We start from the raw sequence: 21,960 nt of genomic DNA, 5'->3' as shown, positions 1-21,960 counted from the left end.
TTTAGCAGACCCCTAGTTTATTATTTTTGGGCCACACCTGGAAGTGCTCAGGCTTCCTCCTGTCTCTGCATTCAGGGATCACCTCTGGTGAGGCTAGGGGAACCATAATTGGTGTTGGGGATGGAACCCAGGTCGGCCAAGTGCAAGGCAGGTACCTCCTCACTGTACTATCTCTCCAGCCCTAGAGCACCTGATTTGTGTTTGACTTCCAGCACCCCACATGCCGAGCACAATCAAGGCAGCAATGCCATTTGTGAATGCCAGCACAAGTATATCATGCTGGCCCATCGCTAATCAAGTGTGCGTAAGCGCCACAACTAAAGAATGAAATAGAGAAACAGTTTGAATTGTTGTTGATTCCTTGCTCATATAGAGGGTAAAATAAGGACCAAAATTAAAATCTGGGGCTAGAGTGATAGTACAGCGGGGTAGGGTGTTTGCCTTGCACGCTGCAGACCTGGGTTTGATCCCCAGCATCCCATATGGTCCCCCAAGCACAACCAGGAATAATTTCTGAGTGCAGAGCCAAGAGTAACCCCTGAGCATTACAGGGTGTGACCCAAAAAAAAAAAGAAAAAATTTAATATGCAGAATTGGGAGGTCTAACATAGACAATATTCTTATTTATCTCCTTTTCAGACGACTGAGTCAGAGACCAACCCCAGAAGAACTGGAACAACGAAATATACTACAACGTGAGTCTATCTACAAAGAATAAGTTCTTTGCTTATTTCTGACTTTAACATAAACAATTGAGAGGAAGAGTATTTTCTGCAAGGACCAAGAAGAGAGTATTTTTTCTTAGCTCATAACAAAGGAATAGATTTTCCCCCATAATTCGTAACAAGAATGTGTTTTTGGTGCTAGGGATGTGACTCAGTGGAAGAATATTTGCCTTGTATTTGTGAAGTTCTAGGTTTATTCCTCAACACCTTTAAAAAAAAAACTTAAGAAACCCAGTGCTGGGAATTAAACCCAGGTCTCATTCAGGCCTGGCATGCACTTTACTCCTATGCTTTCCCCAGGCTATTCCAGAAATTACCTTGGGCATTTTCAGGGATTTGCTAGTAGCTAGTAGACGTGGGTCAGCTTTTCTCTTTTAAGGGAAGGGTAGAGTCTGTGCACAGTGAGTACCCACCTGTCCCGGTGCAATCTGAGGCTGGCGCTCAGCGGAGTCCCAGGGTTCTCACCATTTCTAATCGCTTATGTTTTATACCTTAAAATTCACAAAGTAAGGGCCTGTATTTAACTTGCCTTCTGTCTTCATAGTAAGTTTTCTGAAATAGTATTTTAACCTAGTATAGATTTTTTGGGGGGGTTTTTGTTTGTTTGTTTTTGTTTTTGTTTTTTTCCAAATTAAGGGTCTTATGGACCTACTGGGGCCAGGGAGATGGTTTAAAGGACGAGTTTGCGTGTTCTGCATTCTGATTCTATCCCCTACTGTGGATCATGGTGATGGGCACTGGAACAGATAAGACTGACCTTGCAAAGTGGCCCAGAGGTGAAGCCCCGAAAGAGGGAGTATCTGGGCAAAGTTGGCAAGAACAGTGTGTCAGCCAGCACCAGGTGTTCAGCCTTGGGCCTCACTCACCCTCCTAGTCACATGAGCCCAAGACACAGAAACTGTCACGTATGCTTAGCAAGTCATCCTGACTGCAGCATCTAGCCTTGATTGGGATTGGACCGGGGTAAAGCAGAGTTGGAGAGGTGATACACCAGTAATGCTGAGCTTTCTGTGATTGGACCTTTCTGTAAGCCAAGACCCTCATAAAATATGTGGGTATTTGGAAATAAGGTGAACAGCCATCAACTGCTCCCCATAGGGTGTTTCCTCACATGTCCGTCATCCTCCAGTCCCTTGATTTTTTTTTTAATTTATTTTTTTATTGAGTCACCATGAGATACAGTTACAAAATTGTTCATGATCAGATATCAGATTTCAGTCATACAATGTTCCAACACCTGTCCCTTACCGGTATACATTTCCCACCACCAATGTCCTCAGTTTCTTCCCACCAACCCCCCACCCCAGCTTGCCTCTGTGTTAGACACTTCTCTCTCTCTTTCTCTCTTGCTCTCCCCACCCCCACCCTTCTTGGGGCATCATGGTTTGCAATACAGACACTGAAAGGTTATCGTATATCTCCTTTTACCTCCTTTCAGCACTCAGATCTTGTCCAAAGTGATTATTTCCAACTATCATTGTCATAGTGGTCTATTCTTTGTCCTAACTGCCCTCTCCCCCTACCTCCCACCCACTAGTGGCAGGCTTCCAACCGTGGACCATTCCTCCTGGCCCTTAGTCCAATCCTTTTTTAAAAAATTTGTTTTTAGTCATTCTTTGAGTTCTTCGGTAAGGACATGCTCAAAAACATGTAATAGCTATTTTTTTCTTTTTTCGGCTTTTTGGGTCACACCTGTTGATGCTCAGGGGTCACTCCTGGCTTTGCACTCAGGAATTACTCCTGGTAGCTCTCAGAGTAACGAGGAACCATATGGGATGGTGGGAATCAAACCCAGGTCAGCATGTGCAAGGCAGACGTCCTACCTGCTATACTATGACTCTGGCCCCACAGTAGGTATTTTCAGCTGCAGGCCAAAAAGCAAAAGGAAACTACTAACTACAGACATTCAGAATATAACCATCTAAATGGATAAAGAACATTCTCCACTCTTGGGCAGTATATATACAGGCAGCTGACCAGACTTAATACCAGTTTACTGATCCTTGCTCTTCAGTATTTGATTGCTCCAGTTGGCAAGAAATTGTTGTCAAGCAGGGATGTGCCTCAATGATGGAGCATTTTCCTTGTATATGTGCTGTCCTGACTTCAATCCTAAAACTGCTAGAAGGAAAAAATAGTCTTGATTGGCCATCCCCAAAGTTTGTATTTTATTCTGACTTGGGGTCTATAATGAACATCTGCAGTGTAATTACCGAAAGATTTGATATGCAGTTTTCTATTTTGAAATAATAAAATAATCTTTGTTTCTGTCAATTGTAGCTAAAAATGAGGCTGATCGTCAGGCAGAAAAGCGAGAGATTAAACGTCGGCTCACCAGAAAGGTAAGCTGTCCAACTGTTTGGTTTCCTCACGATTACGCCTCTCGCATGTGACTGACCTGTTTGGTTTCCTAATGAAGAGAAGAGAATTTTAGGGCCAGTGATGTGCCTCAGAGTGTTGGAGCACATGCCGGGTATGTCTGAGGTCTCAGGGTCAATCCCTGTACTGCTCGGGCTCCCGAGCACCACAGCCCCAGGTGCATGTAGCCCCTGTCATTACCAGTCACTTACTGCCCGGAGTTGCCTCCTGGACCACTCTCCTGCACTGTTGGTTATAATCCCTACTTAAAAATTAAATCTAAGGCTGATCCAACTTTGTGGACACGGATAAGACCAGACCCTGAGGAGATTGGACTCCTCCCATGAAGGAAACTCCTCGAATTCCCTCGACCTCTCCCTCAATCTGATTAACTTTAGTGATTCAGTCCAAAAAAGATCATCACCACTCCCAACCTCCCTGGTAACCTCCCTAGCAACGGACTTTTGTCTGAGAAGAAGCCCCATGTGAGGGCAAGATGGAGAAACCCTAAAAAAACCACCTTGAACAAAGGAAGGGCGCGCATATGCTGCCCGAGCCCATGTGCTGCTTGGCGCCTACATGGCCGAACACATGTGGTGCCTGAGCACATGTGACGCCTCTGCATATCCCCTCTTGGAATGTGTACTTTCATGCTTTTGTGTCTAATGCTAGGATGTGTGTAGGGGTTCTCTCCACCCTTGGAGAATCCCGTGTTCTCTCTCGAGTCACTCTCTCCCTCTCTCTCCCTCTCTCTCTCTCTCTCTCTCTCTCTCTCTCTCTCTCTCTCCCTCCCTCCTTCCCTTAATAAAAATCCTCCAAATAAAATCTATTTATTCAGGGCTGGAGCAATAGCACAGCGGGTAAGACGTTTGCCTTGCACATGGTAGACCCGGGTTCGATTCCCAGCATCCCATATGGTCCCCTGAGCACTGCCAGGAGTAATTTCTGAGTACAGAACCAGGAGTAACCCCTGTGCATCATCGGATATGACCCAGAAAGCAAAATAAATAATTTTAATTAATTAATTAATTAACTAATTAAAATTAAATCTAAAGGGGCCAGAGTGATGGCATAATGTATAGGGCATTTGTCTTGTATACAGCCAGCATCCCATATAATCCCCAAGCACCCCTGGAGTAATTCCTGAGTGCAAAGCCAGGAGTAACCCCTGAGCATTGCTGGGTGTGACCAAAAAAAGCAAAAATAAATAAATTTTAATTTTTTTCTTTTTGGGTCAAACCCAGCGATGCTCAGGGGTTACTCCTGGCTTTGCACTCAGGAATTACTCCTGGTGGTGCTTGGGGACCATATGGAATGCCAGGGATCGAACCCACGTCGGCCGCGTGCAAGGCAAACGCCCTACCCACTGTGCTATCGCTCCAGCCCTTAAATAAATATTTAAAAATTAAAATTAGGGCTGGAGCGATAGCACAGCGGGTAGGGCGTTTGCCTTGCACGCGGCCGACCCGGGTTCTAATCCCAGAATCCCATATGGTCCCCTGAGCACCGCCAGGGGTAATTCCTGAGTCAAGAGCCAGGAGTAACCCCTGTGCATCGCCGGGTGTGACCCAAAAACAAACAAAAAAAAAATTAAAATTAAATCTAAAGGGGCCAGAGTGGGATAGCACAATGGGGAGGGTGTTTGCCTTGCATGCGGCCAACCCAGTTCGATCCCCGGCATCCCATATGGTCCCCTGAGCACTGCCAGGAGTAATTCCCAAGTACAGGGATAGGAGAAATCCCTTAGCATCGCTGGGTATGACCCAAAAAGCACTTCCCCTCCACCCCCCCAAAAAAAATTATTTAGTGTCGAAACTATAATACAGCAGGTAGGGTATTTGCCTTGCATTTGGCTAACCTGGATGTGATTCCGAGCATCGCCAGATATGTCCCAAAACTGATGATCCCCCCCCCCCAAAAAAAAAAAGAAAAAGAAAACCCGGGAGTGGCACAAAACAAATAAACTTTGTTTTTTCTTTTTGGGTCACACCCAGCGATGCTCAGGGGTCACTCCTGGCTCTGCACTCAGGAATTATCCCTGGTCTTGCTCAGGGGACGATATGGGATGCTAGGAATTGAACCCGGGTTGGCCGTGTGCAAGGCAAACGCCCTACCCCTACCCACTGTGCTATCTCTCCAGCCCAAAACAAATAAACTTTTAAGAAAGCAGTGATTCTCTGTATCCCCAGAAAGCGATGGTATGATCTGAAACTGAGTATGTGTTGGATATTAACCCTAAGTGTTTAGGCTTCATCAGTTAGTTGCCCTTTTTCCTCTCCCTAGAGAAGCTTACCGTGCTCTTGCTAGCATCCCTAATTTAGTTAGTTTATCTGTAACCTTTCTTTTGTGTTCTACCTCTCATTATCTCAGTTCCCCAAATCAGTCTTGATTATTTATCAACCAAAACTTTCTGGTAATTCTGGACTTTGTATTTGTAGTGATTTGTATTTGAAGTGCTATGTATTTGTACCTGCTTTTCTATTTCCCTATAGCCTTTTTGTATTTTACTATAGAGCAATGTTTTTAGGTTAAACACTGAAAGACCGTTAATGCTACACTCCTAATATTTGGGAGTTGATCAACTCTAAAATGTACTCCTAGACATGGGTCATAATTACTTGACCAGGCTTCAGTAGCTTAATTTCTAACACCCCACAAGGGAGGTCCCTCCGTGGAACTGGGATGGACCCAGGGCAAATGGCAAAGCTACCCTGGCATCAAAATGGGACAGTCTAGAAAGTATAAATGCATAATCTTGGTGCAAGCTGTTACCCAGACTTAAGAGACAGGACCCCTATGGGGAAGGACAAGTTGAACTGACCTGAGGAGACTTAGTCTGGGATTTACGGTAAAAGCCTTGCTTGCTCTCGGAGTCCAGAGAACTAAGTTTAGGGATCTTTGTCTCTTATTGTGTTTATCCAAACAACTGCAAGTAATGATAAGTGTTGTTTAACATATACTAGAGGGAAAGTATAAACTAGAAGGAAAGACCCTGGGAGACGATCTCCTTGAGTTAATTTCCCTAAGAGAATTTCTTCCACCAAATGTTTTTTCTCTGTAAATGATCAGTCACACCTAGGTCCTTTATCTCAACCCACCTCAGGTGTTTTATGAGTATGCTAGCAGCTCTGCATTAAACGTGCCATCAGTCTGTGGTCCCCTGTCTCTTTGCCTCTCTGCTTGGGAGGACAGGAAGCGGCTCTCACCAAGTGCAGCACACACATTATTTTGTGAACTCACAAGTATGGAAGTCAGACTAAGCCAGATTTCCAGGAAAACAGCTAAAACTACAGAGAAGATTGTATTGTGGCTTGAATGCATTGAACCCAAATGTTAATCTATGAGAACATTGGCCATTAAGATGCAGCATCATGAACTGAGAGGAAATAAATATAAAAGGCAAAATGATCCAGTTCTAAGCTTCATCTTTAATTACGAAGCAATGAAATGTTGGGTTATGTTAAAATTGGATTACAAGGCCAGAGTAATAGTATAGTGAGTAAGGTCATAATACAAAGGGTAGTCTTTCACGCAGCCGACCCAGGTTTGATTACGGCACCACACATGGTCCCCCAAGCCCTCCCAAAAAATGACCCCTGAGTGCAGAGCCAGTAGTGACCCTAGAGCACCACCAAATAAAGCCCAAAAACAAAACCAGTGAAACAGGGTGGCATAGTGAGTCCAGGCCTCAGGGTTGGTTTCCTGCAACATCCACCTTCCCAAGCACCTCCAGACATGATCCCACAATAGTGATAAACTCCTCATTGCCAGAATTTCTAGGAGTAGACTCAGATCGGTAGTGGATAAAAGTCCTCAAGGTGAGTCCACAGGTGGTGAAATTTGAAACTGAATTAGATGCAATTTGAATGCATGAGTGATTCAGTTAATTACTGAATTCCGAGCAGTGTGAACTAAGAGCTTTATTTCTTTCAGCTCAGCCAAAGACCAACAGTGGCGGAACTGCTTGCCAGGAAGATTCTGAGGTTTAATGAATATGTGGAAGTGACGGATGCTCAAGACTATGACCGGCGGGCTGACAAACCTTGGACTAAACTGACCCCTGCTGACAAGGTCTCTCTCTCAATAGATAGAAGTGCATCTTATATATAGATATATCTGTCTCTTTGTCCATCTTTATTTGAAGCATGTAAGATACATCTAGAACATTCCATAAACCATAAACAAAAAATTGTCATTTTTTTATACAGTGTTAAAAACACCAGGTTCAAGAGCTAGTACCATGGACAGGGCACTTGCACTGCATGTGGTTGACCGAGTTTGATCACCAGCACCACAGATCATCCTCTAAGCACCACCAAGAGTGGTCCCTAAGCACAGAGCAGGGAGTAAACTCTAAGCACAACTGGGTATGCCCCAAAATTTGGAGGTGGGGAGAATACAGAACTCCTGCTACATCACAGAAAATTATAAAGCTGTTTTTTTTTTTCTTTTGGTTTTTGGGGCCACCCTCAGGAATGTTCAGAGCTTACTCCTGGCTCTGCACTGAGGAATCATTCTTACTGGTACTCAGGGGACCATATGAGATGCTAGGGATTAAAACCAGGTTAGCCACATGCAGGGCAAGTGTCCTACCCGCTGTACTATCACTCCAGCCACAATAAAACACATTTTAAAACATAATTATGTTTACAGGGGCTGGAGCAATAACACAGCAAGTAAAGCATTTGCCTTGCACATAGCCAACCCAGGTTTGATTCCCCATATCCCATATGGTTCCCCGAGCACCGTCAAGAGTAATTCCTGAGGGCAGAGCCAGGAGTAACCCCTGTGCATCGCTGGGTGAGACCCAAAAAGCAAAAATAAATATAGTTATGTTTACAGCATTTGAGTAGTATATTTTAGTAATTTCACCATGGGGGGGCGGGGGGAGCCACACCCAGAGGTGCTCAGGGCTCTGCGCTCAGGGATGACTCTTGGTAGTGCTCTGGGAACTATATGGATAGGGGCCAGAGCGATAGTACAGCAAGTAAAGTGTTTGCCTTGCATATAGCTGACCTGGCTTAGATCCCCGGCATCACATGTAGTCTCCTGAGCATGGCCAGGAGTAATTCCTGAGTGCAGAGCCAGGAATGAACCCTGAGCATCACCAGCTATGACCCCAAAATTAGCCACAAAAATATAGCCAAAACACAAAAAAGAAACTTACCCACTATACTATCTTTCCAGCCCTTGATATTTCACTTTATAATGTCGGGGAAAACTTGCTTGGCAAGTATGAAATCTATAAAAAAAAAAAACTCTTTTCTGTTTTTAAAGTTTTTGTTGTTGTTATTTGGGGGGCGGGGGGTTGTTTTGTTTTGAGCTTCACCCAGAGATGCTTAGGGTGTACTCCTGGCTCTATGCTCATGGACCATAGGCAGTGCCAGGGAGTATACCCAGGTCAGCTAAATGCAAAGCAAGTGGTATCCTGCCCACTGTACTATTGCTCGGGTCCTAGTCAAGTGTTTTGATTTGCTGGAGGCCAGGGATTCCTTAGACGTGAACAGTATCAGAGGGTTGATGTCTGTCAAGCTGAGATGCTGCCACAGATTACAGCCCCTCACACAGTTAGACTCAGTTGAGAACAGACGGCAAATCGCTGCTCTGCAATAACAGATGCTGAAGCTTTTTTGTTTCTACCCCACAGGCTGCCATAAGAAAAGAATTGAATGAGTTTAAAAGCTCAGAGATGGAAGTTCATGAGGACAGCAAACATTTTACACGGTAAGACCCACAAGACCCAACACTGTGAGCTAAGTGGAGCTCTAGCAAAAAGCAAGAGTGCCAGAGGGTTGCCGATGGGAAAAGCAGGCGCAGTGCTAACTGCAGCAAGACTAGATTGTTAGATTATTTAGCCTGTACTAAATATAGTTTTATAATTTAATCTGTAATAATCATTGGGGTGTGTTAATATCCCTTTTTATTTTCTTTTTCTTTTTATTTATTTATTTATTTGGCTTTTTGGGTCACACCAAGGGTTATTCCTGGCTCTGCACTCAGGAATTACTCTTGGTGGTGCTTGGTGGACCGTATGGGATGCTGGGGATCGAACCCAGGTTGGCCATGTGCTAGGCAAATGCCCTCCCTGCTGTCCTATCACTTTGGCCCCAGTATCCCCATTTTTATAATGAAGAAACATGCTGGGAATAGGTAAGCTCAGAACCAAGAGATAGAAGCACGAGTGGGTCAAAGTTATTCATAGCACCCAACTTTACAATCGACCATAATCAAATGCCATGTGTACAGTTTTTCCGACCTCAGATCTCAACCCCATCATGCTGGTATCAGAGATCACTCCCACCTGGGCTCTGGGGCCTTATGGGGTGCTAGGGACCGAACCCAGGCCAGCTGAATTGGAAGGCAAATGCTGTAACCGATGTCCCATCACTCTGGCTCCTCATTTCATTTCTGTGTAGCAGAGTTGATCTTACTGATTTAGTGTATAAACTCATTAGTTATTTTATGACAGAAACCAAGAAATATTTTGGGTTTTTTTGTTTGGGGCCACACTTGGCGGTGATCAGGGCTTATTTCTTGCTTTGTGTTCAGGGGACCATATGGGATGCTGGGATTGAACCGGTTCAGCCATGTGCAAGGCCAGCACCCTACCTGCTATACTATCCCTCCAGCCCCCCTCGACATATTTTAATTTAGAATTAATGGTATGATCAAGAACCTACCCAATACTGAGCCAGAGAGATAATACAGCAAGTAGGGCACTTGCCTTGCGTACAGTTGACTCAGGTTTAATCTCCAGCACCCCATATGATTCCCCAAGCACCACCAAAAGTGATTCCTAAGCACAGAGTCACTCTGGTTTAATTCCTCAGCATCCAAAAAAAAAATAGAAGAAGAAGAAGTGACAAAAATAATCTGCATTATTTAGTAATATGCCTCTTTTGGATAATCTTTTATGATCTGCCGTTATTCTTTTTTTTTCTTTTTGGGGTCACACCCAGCGATGCTCAGGGGTTACTCCTGGTAGTGCTTGGGGAACCTTATGAGATGCTAAGGATTAAGCACAGGTCAGCCTCGTGCAAGGCAAATGTCCTACCCTCTGTACTATCGCTCCAGCCCCACTGCCATCATTCTTGATGCTGCAGTCTGCAGTCTGCAATCCCCAAGCATCACTGCCTGTGGCCCCCCCCCCAAAAAAAATAAGTAATTATAACTCACCTAATACTTTAGGATCAGCTAGCCACAAATGGAATCAGTGAAAGTAAGTGAATCTCAGAACACTTCTGAAAAGGCTTAATGTAGAACCAGAGAGACAGTACAGAGATCAGGCACCATGCCTTGTACCTGGTCAGCCCAGATTCAGTCTCCAGTTCCACATGATCCCCCAAGCACTATGCCAGGAATAGCCTCCAAAACTGCCAGATGTGGCTTTGAAACATACACATACATGCATATGTATATGTATATATATACATATATATATACACACACACACACACAAATATGTACAAACATGTAAGTAAAGGGATGAACAGAAAAAATTAGTCCAGGAAAACAGATTGAGAAAAGCAATTAAATAAGAAGGAGAAGTAGGGAAGATACTGTTATGTAAACAAAGGGGTTTCTTTAAGCACCACTGGGAGTGACCATTGCACACTTCTGGATGTGCAAAAGAACCAAATATAAAAAGCGGAGAAAGTAGAATCAAGAGCATCTGATGCTATAAGGAAGTCAAGTAGGACTGGAGAGATACGACAGCAGGTAGGGCACTTGCCTTGCACACAGGCAGCCTGACTTTGATCCCTGGAACCACATACGTCCCTCAACTCCCCTTACAGAGTCAGGAGTAAGCTCTGATCACCACTAGATATGGCCCAAAAAATAAAAAAAGGAAAAAAGTCAAGTAGATTTAGAGCAGACCTGGGGCCGAGGATATAGCTTGGAGGTAAGAGCACATGCCTTGAATGTGTGATACCATAAGTTTAGTGTCTGATACCTCACACACACATGAATAATCAGGGGCTGGAGAACTAGCAACACGGACTTACCAGCAGTCCAGGTTTGATTTCTGGTACCACATAGTCCCCTGAGTACTATCAGAAGTTGCCCCTGAGGACTGCTAGGTGTTACCAAAACAAAGCAAAAAGGTCATTAGAGTGAAGGAAATATGACTGTTCTTTGTTGTTTTATTTTTTTAATTAAAATGTAACATTTCCGTGTCTGGGGCTGTGTAGCTCAAGTGTCCAGGCGCTTATGCCAGTGCAGTCCCCTTAGCATCTCTGAGTAGCCCAAAAGAAAAAAATAATTTTGGGGCTGGAGCGATAGCACAGCGGGTAGGGCGTTTGCCTTGCACGCAGCCGACCCGGGTTCTAATCCCAGCATCCCATATGGTCCCCTGAGCACCGCCAGGGGTAATTCCTGAGTGAAGAGCCAGGAGTAACCCCTGTGCATCGCCGGGTGTGACCCAAAAACCAAAAAAAAAAAAAAGAAAAAGAAAAAAATAATTTCTAATAACAGTGTTATTAGAAATAATATAGTGTGGGGCTGGAGTGATAGCACAGAGGGTAGGGTGTTTGCCTTGCACGTGGCTGACCGGGGTTCCATTCCCAGCATCCTATATGGTCTCCTGAGTACCGCCAGGGGTATTTCCTGAGTGCAGAGCCAGGAGTGACCCCTGTGCATCGCCGGATGTGACCCAAAAAGAAAGAAAAAAAAAAAGAATGAATGAAATGTAAAGCAGACCAGGGATGTTATTCAGTGGCAAAACACATGCCCTGCATGTGTGAGGCCCTTGGGATAATTCCGCACCCCCCCCCCAAAAAAAAAAATAACAGTAAGTAAGTAACAAAGTGCAAAGTGATCTGCAGTATTTAGTAACATGGATGTTTTCGGTCATCTCTTTTAGCTACCATCGTCCTTGATGCTGCAGCTGAACGTGGAACTGAGCAGCCCCTTCCCCTAGCAGCGCCACTCGCTGCTTCAGGGTGACATGGAGAGAATATCAGCACTTTGGGACACAGACAGAATTGAGCCCCGGGGATGGGGTTCTGGGGTGGACAGTACTTCTCTGAATGTAGCGTTTCACTGGAATGGGTTCTCACATGCTGCCTTGGCCAAACCTAACCCTTTGTTCAGCGCTTCCGAACCTGTCACTTCGGGAGGCTCTTCCCCCACCAGCCACCAAAATTCCGGGCCCCCTGTGGTTCCGAGTTTTGTAGGCTGTCCCATGCCATCCCCAAGATGCCCACCAGCACTGAGGCAGGGTCCCTGCTAGCCTCACCTGTCCTGAGTGGTAAGGAAGCACCTGCCAGAGTCCCCCTGGTTGGTGATGCAGGGATCCGCCCAACACCAGCGCCTTCATGCCACGCTGGCAAACACCACTTGAAGCACTGCACTGTACCTCAGGCACAGCAGTCCTGCTGCTCAGGTCCCCTCGAAGAGCGCTCAGGGCCGACAGCCTCTTCCCTTTGGGCACAAGTCATCTGGGTTTTGTTTTTCTGTTATAATCAAAATTTGATCTTGAAGTGATCGGAATTTCAGCTTTTCCTCTAACCGACATGCTGGTTGACAGCCAGACTACAGTGATAATGCACACATGCTCGCTTTGTACAGAACAAAACCAGACCCAGAAGGACCTCTATGTTAATGCCAGCTTGCCAAGAAACTGGCTCACAGCTTGAATTTTACAGGGTTTTTGTACCAAATAATACTCAGATTCACTCTGCCCAGCGGATGTGCTCACCGCCACACGTGCCCAGTGGTGGATGGCAGCTGTGCTCAGCCAGAAGCGCAGCAGGGCACTGGGGTGCTCGATTGCAAAAGGCCTTTAGAGAAACAATCTGGGGTGACACAGTCACACCCCACTGGCCCCTGTTCTCACAGCCTGTTCCCCTCTGCTGCACCAGCCCGCCTCACTTCCTGCTGCAGCCAGTGTGCCTGGCTCAGCCCCACCCCTTTTTGTATCTGTAACATATTAATCAGTTGTCCTAAAACAGATGATTCAGTTGCTTTCTTTGAATTTTTACTAAGAACTGTACAGCCTCACTATTTTTGTCTAATTCCTACCCACACTCTGTAGAAGAAGGAAAATTATTTTCTATGTGGTCAGAGAGATTGTACTTGCTTTGCACATGACTGACCTGGGTCCATCCTCAGCATTCCATATGGTCCCCTGAGTACTGCCAGGCCTGACTCCGGAGTACAGAGCCAGGAGTAAGCCCTGAGCAAAAATATTTTCTATTTGACTGATGAATGTGGTTTTTCCTTTATTTCTTAAAGTTCAGGAAATTAATTGTGGCTTCTGCAGTCTTTGTTCTATATGTAATCTTTGCATAGGGTGTCATATCCCCCCCCCCATTATAGTCACATCCTTGTAAGATTACTTAAAAATCATAATATCAGGTCAAAACAAAAATTTAAAGTGACCTTAAGAGGCAGTGTCTTCTCACTGTATGGGGAACAGGAGGGTAGACGCCTCAGTTCCCATCAAGTGCTTTACAGCTCTGAAGATCTGCCGTATCCACCTCATCTGGAAGCTCATTCACGAATACAACCGAGGAAGATGCAGTGTTGATAGAGGTCTGTAGACAGCGACCACACAGCCACACTGACCGACTGCTGGCCTTTCTGTCTGCTGGTTCAGAGATGGCTCAGCGGCTGCCCAGTGCTCTCTGTGTCTAGAGACTTTTTCAGATTTTCTTACACTGCCTTTCCTTCCCTTCATGTGCCAAGCTTGAAGCAGGGGTTTGGTCTCCTGCTCGTCTGCTTAACTTGTGCCACCGAGAAATCTAGTTTATCTTTCATCTCACTCGTGTTCTTTAGAAATATGATACTTTGGGGTCAACTTTTTCCAGGTGTTTTTATATATATATATGTATGGATGGATTTTGTGTTCCCCTTCCATGTAAGTAACGATTCACAATCATAATGTAAAGAAGAGATTAAAAACTTGATGTATTGTAGTAGATGCTTTCCTTTGTACAGAATCTCCTTGTAAAATAAATAATTGCATTGTATATCAGTCTTGTTAATTATTAAAATATTTTAGAATTTTAAAAGACCATGATTTGTGTGAATTATTTTTTTATGTTCTAGCTTCTTTATTTATTGATTTTTGGGTCACACCCGGCGATGCACAGGGGTCACTCCTGGCTCATGCACTCAGGAATCACCCCTGGCGGTGCTCAGGGGACCATATGGGATGCTAGGAAATCGAACCCGGGTAGGCTGCGTGCAAGGCAAACGCCCTACCCGCTGTGCTATCGATCCAGCCCCTAACTTCTTTGTTTAAAATGTTTTCTACTTTATTTAAAATGTTTCGGTCAAGAGCCTGGAGTGATGTGTACAGCGATTGACTCTGCTCAGAATCACTCCTAGAGAGGCCCAAAGGACCTAACCCTGGTCAGCCACATGCAAGGCAAGTGCCCTACCCGCTCTACTCTGTCCAGTGCCTCCCTGATCAGCTCAGCTCTGGGTTTCCAAAGCCTCTCATCGTCTCCTAGGTCTGTCATTACCCATTCCCCACCCCTGTACAGTTCCTTCAAATTGTGGCTTAGATTTTAACTCCCTTTAATAAATGTTCCAGCATGAGCAAATTGTTCATTTGTTCTACCCTCGGGGTTGCCAAAATTTTTATTATACATTTCAAAATGACCCAATACATGCTAACATTAATAAAAATTTTAATGAAAATTAATTTTCAAAACTAAAAAGATTACACTATAGAAAATTTCTATAGCCCATTCTCAGACTATAGAAATTTCTCAATTGGCTGGTGTTAAAAATTTTCGTTCTTGGGGCTGGAGTGATAGCATAGCGGGTAGGGCATTTGCCTTGCACGCGGCTAACCCGGGTTCAAATCCCAGCATCCCATATGGTCCCCTGAGCACTGCCAGGAGTAATTCCTGAGTGCAGAGCCAGGAGTAACCCCTGTGCATCGCCAGGTGTGACCCAAAAAAAAAAAAAATTGTTCTTCAGGGCTGGAGCAATAGCACAGCGGGTAGGGCGTTTGCCTTGCACGCGGCCGACCCGGGTTCAAATCCCAGCATCCCATATGGTCCCCTGAGCACCGCCAGGGGTGATTCCTGAGTGTAGAGCCAGGAGTAACCCCTGAGCATCGCCGGGTGTGACCCAAAAAGCAAAAAAAAAAAAAAGTTACAGGAGGTACACCAGATACTTTCATTCTAGCCCAGTTGCAATGACTGTATGTTAATATTTATTCATCTCACTACAAATGTTCTCTGACAGTGATACAAATGTTCTCATGTTGCAACACTTCTTGCAGTATCTCTTTTTGCGGAGTGGGGGGGCACACCAGATGCTCAGGGATAATTCCTGGCTCTGCACTCTACAATCACTCCTGGCAGTACCTAGAGGATCATATGGGATGCTGGTGCAAGACAAGTGCATTATACACCATACTCTCCAGTCAGTTACTGGTTTTTGTTTGTTTTTAAAATGGGGCAACTGGAGGGCAGAGCAGAAGTACAATAGGTAGAGCACTTGCTATACATGCAGCAGAGCTGGGTTCATGAAATCCCTTGCATCCCATATGGTCCCAGAGCACCGCCAGGAGTGATTCCTGAGCACAGAGCCAAAAGTAACCAGAGTATTGTCAGGTGTGGCCCCCAAAGCCAGAGAGGTAGTAAAGGAGTTTATTACCTCGCACTAGGCCATCCCTGGTTTGAACCTTGACCCCACATATGATCCCTAAGCACTGCCACAGAGAGAGAGAACAGTTATATTTTCTCTAAAACAATAATGTGTTTTATGTGCTAATAACAAAGCTTTTTCCAGAGAAGACCCCATACTCCGCTGAGCCAGGAGTATCCCCCATACACATTCCAGGATCTGGCCCTAGAACAAGCAAAACTGTGAGACGTAATTCTCAGTTTTAAATTAAATTAATTTTTAAATTGTATTTCAAGCTATAATCTTTTTTTTTTTTTTGCTTTTTGGGTCACACCTGGCAATGCACAGGGGCTACTCCTGGCTCTGCACTCAGGAATCACCCCTCGCCGTGCTCAGGGGACCATATGGGATGCTGGGATTCGAACCCGGGTCGGCCGCGTGCAAGGCAAACGCCCTACCCGCTGTGCTATCTCTCCCCAAGCTATAATCTTATACAGTGCACACACAGTTGGAGATGACACTCAGCGGTAGCACTTTATTTATTTATTTATTTATTTTTGCTTTTTGGGTCACACCCAGCAATGCTCAGGGGTTACTCCTGGCTTTGCACTCAGGAATTACTCCTGGCAGTGCTTGGAGGACCATTTGGGATGCCGAAGATCGAACCTGGGTCGGCCGCGTGCAAGGCAAACGCCCTACCCGCTGTGCTATCGCTCAGGCCCGGTAGCACATTTCTTACTATGTGAGGCTGGGTTCAATTCCCTGGGCTTGCAAAAAAAAAAAAAATGCATCCACTTCTCTTGGCGTTTCGAGCATCTTCAGTGCTACGTGGTTACTCTATTCCGGCTGACTAGGAATGAACGAGCAACCCTGGGAGCGACCCGAGCACCCCTGGGTGGGTGTGCCCCACTTCCCCCTAAAGATGTTTCTAGCACATACTCATTTCTAAGCACACAATTCGGTAGAATTTAAGTACATTTAGATTGCAATTCATAGGAGACTCTGAGTCAGCGGGTGCGGGGCATTCTGTCTGATACACCTCCACGTTTTCCAAATGTTTACTTCATACTAGCTAGAAGAGGCTCACTGCTTTCCTAGACCGCTTCCCCGGGAGTCTTTCCCGCTTTCATTCGCGCGTTGCAGCAAGCACCGCGAGATTCCCGAGACAGCAAGGGCGGGGCAGTCGGCAGCAAATTCCCAGCATCCTCCCCAGGGCTCTCCGGGTTCCGAGGCTGCGCGTGTCGCCGCGCAGGCGCAGACACCGCGTCTTGACTTCCGCGCGCTGCATTGACTATAAATAGGCGTGCCCGGCCGCTCTCCGTCCTTTCTGGGCCCATCCGCTCTGGACTTGCTGCTTGGTGAGTGGGACTTCCTCTCGCGCCCTGTTTGTAAGGTCTCGGGAGCTCGATTTGTGCCTTTCGGAGCTTCCCAAGAAGGGCTGCTCTGAGCTGCGTCCCGGCGGGGGCACGGCGGGAGGCCGGTGCTGGCGCCGGGCGTACAGGGCCACGGCCCGACCAGCGTGCTGTCTGTATACGGCCTTTGCACGTGAGTTCTTGCGTATGCTTGGGCGGGATGCCGGCTTCCTAGGGGAGCTTCTGGTCGGCAGCCAAAACTAACGGGGTGCCAATCGGTCATGGGTCGGAATTTAGACGAGTGCGCGGAAGTCTAGGTGCCGCCCTACGAAGTCGGCGACTGGCGGGACCAACGTGGATATCCCGGGAGGTCACTCTCCCCGGGCAATGTCCAGGTGGCGTAGAGGAGCATAGGGCTCTGCCCTGTGATGTACAGTCCCTTTCCACACCGTTGGAGATCAAGCCGGGCCTCGAGTCTGCGCCTGCATATTCCTACAGCTTCCCAGAGTCCTCTGGACCATGACTGGGGAGACAAACCATGCAGGAAACAACGCTTACGAGCAACCAGTCCACCTGGATGCAAGCTTGAAATCAGTTTATTTTTAACCCACTCAGTCTACTGGTGGATTAAGCTCTTGATCTTGTTTTGCAGCTTTTGAACCAATTCCAGATGATCTGACTTGGTAAGTAGATCTGATTGCATTAGCATTACCCGTCTTCTCTGAAAACAATTGAGTATTACTTGATGTATCAGATGAAATTGTAGTTTGCCCATGTTACGTGTAAGCGGGATTCATCTGGTAATCAAAATATTGTGGAACTTGCCAGACATGCAAGTTCATTGGCACCATTTTCCGGTGGCGCGTTAAAAGCATGGCTGTCTGTCTGAGGTGTGCCTTGTCGCCTGTTAGATTCCAACGTGGATATCCCGGGAGGTCACTCTCCCCGGGCAATGTCCAGGTGGCGTAGAGGAGCATAGGGCTCTGCCCTGTGATGTACAGTCCTTTTCCACACCGTTGGAGATCAAGCCGGGCCTCGAGTCTGCGCCTGCATATTCCTACAGCTTCCCAGAGTCCTCTGGACCGTGACTGGGGAGACAAACCATGCAGGAAACAGTAAAAGTATTAATAGGTGATTGTTGTTTTTCTTTTTTTATTTAATGGGAGAATGAAGGAGTCTAAATTTCTTTTCTTGTTCATTCAGGAGAGAAGAGGATCCAGATCTTCACATTGTCGGTTGATTAACTTTAGGTTTCTTGATTTGGTAGAAAGGTAAATTTGAAGGATGTATTGAGATTCTGAGTTAAACTTTAGCCCCAGGTTCGCTAAGTGAAGTGATCTTTCTAAGGAATTGTGGGGTGCTGGTATGGGTGGATTTTTCTACCTACATTTCTGTTGGGAGGGTTAGACCCATCAATGCTTAGGGCTCTCTCCTGGCTTGTGCTTGGGATTATATAGGATATCAGTGATTAGACCTAAGGGAGTCTGATCCACCCTACCCACTGTGACCATGGGGTGGGGTAATGTATTTCTGGATGGGACATAAAAGCCCCTGAAAAAGTGATCTTCCGATGTATTTAATGAATTTCAATAAAAGTGATTACTTGTTTCTTTGTGTCATGTTTTCTGTGGGTAATAATAGCGCGTTGATGGGATTGATGTGTGAGGGTATGATCTGACAGAGAGATGTAGTCCTGTCACAGCTGATGCTGCTCAGTTGCTTGTTTCCCACAGGAATAGAGGCAAGTTGGGAAGGTTGAAATTGCGAGGCTCTTGTGCTGAGGCCACATGTCAGCCTGCCTGAAAGTGATGTGGGGCTGAGTCATAATGGAAGCTTTGTCTAGACTGCCCCTGGCAGAGGAGAGTCCTAGAGGATGGGGGCCTAGCGGGGAACCATCTAGAAGGTAGTCTAGTCCACAGGTTCATGTGACAATGCGGTAATAATAGAACTAATGCAAAAGGCAGTGATCCAGCGCCATTGTCACTGAGCTTTGTTGGGTGAACCAAGGTAAGTGCAGCCAGTGCTTGAGCATGTCAAGTGACTGCTGCAACATTGGGGTGTTTTGGTTTTTGCTTTTTGGGGGAGTCACACCTGCCGGTGCATAGGGGTTCCTCCTGCTCTGCACTCTGGAATTACTCTTGGAGGTATGGGATGATGGGAATCAACCTGGGATGGCCATGTGCAAGGCGAATGCTCCAGCCCCCAATATTGGATTTTTTTGTTTTTTCTTTTTGGATTGCACAGGGGTTACTCCTGGTGGTGCTCAGGGAACCATAGGGGATGGGATGGCCACGTGCAAGGCAAACCCCCTGCCCGCTGTACTATCACTCCATCCCCACAACATTGGTTTTGAATGCTGCCCTTTGTAGGCCATCACATGACTTGGCTGAAACCTTCGGTTATATAGCACTCTCAGTGTCATCCTTGTTGATCGATCTGGCTCAATGTTTCCATTCGTCCTAGCCCTGAAATTTTAGCAGCCTCTCTTATCCTTCACACATTGGAGGTTCTTTCAGGGTCAAGGGAATAAGACCCATCATTGGTACCGTTTTTTTGGCATACCAAATATGCTACAGGGAGCTTGCCAGGCTCTGCTGTTCACATTTGTATTTGCACGATTTACTACAATGAAGGATAATACCATGCAGTTCGCTACAACTTGGAAGTAAGCCAAGACAGATCAGATGAAGTCAGTTATGTATGGTAGATAAATGGTACATAGAAGGAAAAGCAGCCATCAAAGTGGGGAATATACCTAGATTACTCTGGAACCTGTATTATATACCTGAGGATAGGGGAGGGAAGAAACTGAAGGAGGGAAAGAAGAGGTGGATGGAAGGGTAACGGGGCAGGAGCCTCAGACTTACTGGTGGTCAAGAGGTGTTTATATTATCTGAACCATAGAACCAACAAAACTGAAAGGATGACACAAACTACAATAACTAAACAATCGGGAGGAAGGCTTGAGGGTTGGAAGGGAAATGGGGAAATTGATAGAAGGAAGTTAACATTGGTGGTGAGACAGGTGTTGAAAATTAGGTACTTTAAATTAGGTACCTTGAACAATTGCAAATTACAGGGCCCAAATAAAATGTTTAAATTCTCCATGTAAAGGCATTGTAGTCATTAAATATATATTGACTTAGGAGCAACTGATGGTGAGGGATCTCATTTGTGACAACATACCACAACAGATGTGTAAAATGGTAGCAGCATATGTATACGTGAATTGCAATGTTTCATTTGGGAAAGCATTGGACCAGAGTTAGCAGTCCGGGGGTTTTCAAGTAACGGTAACTTTCACCTGTATGGCCGGCTGGAGTGATTGTACAAGTAAAACATTGGTTTCACATGCAGTTGACCTGGCTTTGATACCAGCACTTGAGAACCCTGAACACAGCCAGAAGTAAGCCTCAACATAATACCCAAGGACAGTAGAAACAAACCCAGGACATTAGTCCACTATTAGAAGCCTGCCTCAGGGGCTGGGAGAGAAGGGACCATTATGACTGATGGTTGGAAAGGGTCACTGCATGGGAGATGTGTGTTGAAAGTGGGTAAGAAAACATGATGGCTTCTGTATTGCAAACCATAATGTCCAAAAGTAAAGAGCTAAAGAGACAAGAAAAGTGCCTGCCATAGGAGCAGTCTGGGGGGCTGGAGCGATAGCACAGCGGATAGGGCGTTTGCCTTGCACTCGGCCGACCTGGGTTCTAATTCCTGAGTGCAAAGGAGTAATTCCTGAGTGCAAAGCCAGGAGTAGCCCCCTGAGCATTGCTGGGTGTGACCCAAAAAGCAAAAAAAAACCAAAAAAAACATGAATTTCTTGCATGCCAAGTGTATGCCAGCCAGTTAAGCTATCTTTGACTTTAAAGCAACTGCTACAAAGTGTGCAGCATACTATGATCAGCTAAAGGAATACTTTCACTTAAGACCCAGACTTGTTACTGTAGGTGGTTGCAGGCTTCTATTCCTAGTGTCATATGGTCATGCCAGAACCACTGGTTGCACAAACAACACAACCACCCCCAGATTTATTGATGTCGAAAAGTATTTACAGGGCCAGAGCAAGAGTACAGCAGGTAAGGCATTTGCCTTGCACATAGCCAACCCGGGTTCAATCCCCAGCATCCCATATGGTCCCCAAAGCACGACCAGGAGTACTACCTGAGTGCAGAGCCAGGAGTAACCCCTGAGCATTGCTGGGTGTGACACAAAAAAAGAAAAGTACATCTTATGAAAATTGCAAAAATTAAAATCCTTAGGGAATAGAGTTACAGTACAACTGATAGGGTTTTTTTTTTTTTCTTTTTGGCTTTGCACTCAGGAATCACCACTGGTGGTGCTCAGGAGACCATACGGGATGCTGGGAATCAAACCCGGGTTGGCCACGTGCAAGGCAAATGCCCTACCCACTGTGCTATCGCTCCAGCCCCCCAACCTCGTTTTTATCTTCAGCATAACTTACAGTCCCCTGAGTACTGCCAGGAGTGATTCCTGAGTGCAGAGCAAAGAGCAACCCCTGAGCATCGCAAAATTTTTTTTTAAAAATTAAAATCCATATACCATAGGAGATGGAACTGAGAAGAGTTAAATCTAAAGATCTGGTCCTGGGGCTGGAGCAATAGTACAGCAGGGAGGGCGTTTGCCATGCATGTGGCCGACCTGGGTTCGATTCCCAGCATCCCATATGGTCCAGCGAGCGCCTCCAGGAATAATTCCTGAGTGCAAAGCCAGGAGTAACCCCTATGCATTTCCAGGTGTGACACAAAAAGCAAAAACAAGATCTGGTCCCTGTAGCCTCCAGGAGTGATCCCTGATGAGCACAAAACCAGGAGTAAGCACTGAGCACCACCTTGGTGTAGCCCCTTGCCCCCAAAAAAAACTGGTAGCAGTGGACATACCATTTATATTTCCTGCATGATCCAGTGGAAGGC

General features: G+C 45.8%; 1 protein-coding gene, 1 long non-coding RNA gene and 2 other non-coding genes across 7 annotated transcripts in view; all 4 read left to right on the top strand.

The window, feature by feature from the left end:
• Positions 1-14,101, top strand: part of PHACTR4 (phosphatase and actin regulator 4) — a 97,817-nt gene extending 83,716 nt beyond the window's left edge. For all 4 annotated transcript variants that reach the window (XM_055139236.1, XM_055139235.1, XM_055139237.1 and 1 more), the window contains 5 exons: positions 640-695; positions 3,006-3,067; positions 7,017-7,154; positions 8,731-8,807; positions 11,947-14,101. In XM_055139236.1, coding sequence (XP_054995211.1) covers positions 640-695; positions 3,006-3,067; positions 7,017-7,154; positions 8,731-8,807; positions 11,947-11,962 — 349 coding nt within the window. In that variant the 3' untranslated portion in view covers positions 11,963-14,101. The remainder of the gene's footprint in view (positions 1-639; positions 696-3,005; positions 3,068-7,016; positions 7,155-8,730; positions 8,808-11,946) is intronic.
• A 2,619-nt stretch (positions 14,102-16,720) lies between these two features.
• Positions 16,721-18,625, top strand: LOC129404920 (uncharacterized). Its single transcript, XR_008630256.1, has 3 exons — positions 16,721-17,029; positions 17,676-17,706; positions 18,227-18,625. It is a non-coding gene; the product is annotated as an uncharacterized LOC129404920 (long non-coding RNA).
• Positions 17,373-17,576, top strand: LOC129405310 (small nucleolar RNA SNORA73 family). Its single transcript, XR_008630479.1, has one exon. It is a non-coding gene; the product is annotated as a small nucleolar RNA SNORA73 family (small nucleolar RNA).
• On the top strand, positions 17,938-18,141 carry LOC129405309 (small nucleolar RNA SNORA73 family). The gene has a single exon (XR_008630478.1). It is a non-coding gene; the product is annotated as a small nucleolar RNA SNORA73 family (small nucleolar RNA).
• Positions 18,626-21,960: the final 3,335 nt, after the last annotated feature.

This window comes from Sorex araneus, chromosome 5 (assembly GCF_027595985.1).
Source record: "Sorex araneus isolate mSorAra2 chromosome 5, mSorAra2.pri, whole genome shotgun sequence".
Lineage (NCBI taxonomy): Eukaryota > Metazoa > Chordata > Mammalia > Eulipotyphla > Soricidae > Sorex > Sorex araneus.
This window is presented reverse-complemented; position numbering and strand designations above follow the sequence as displayed.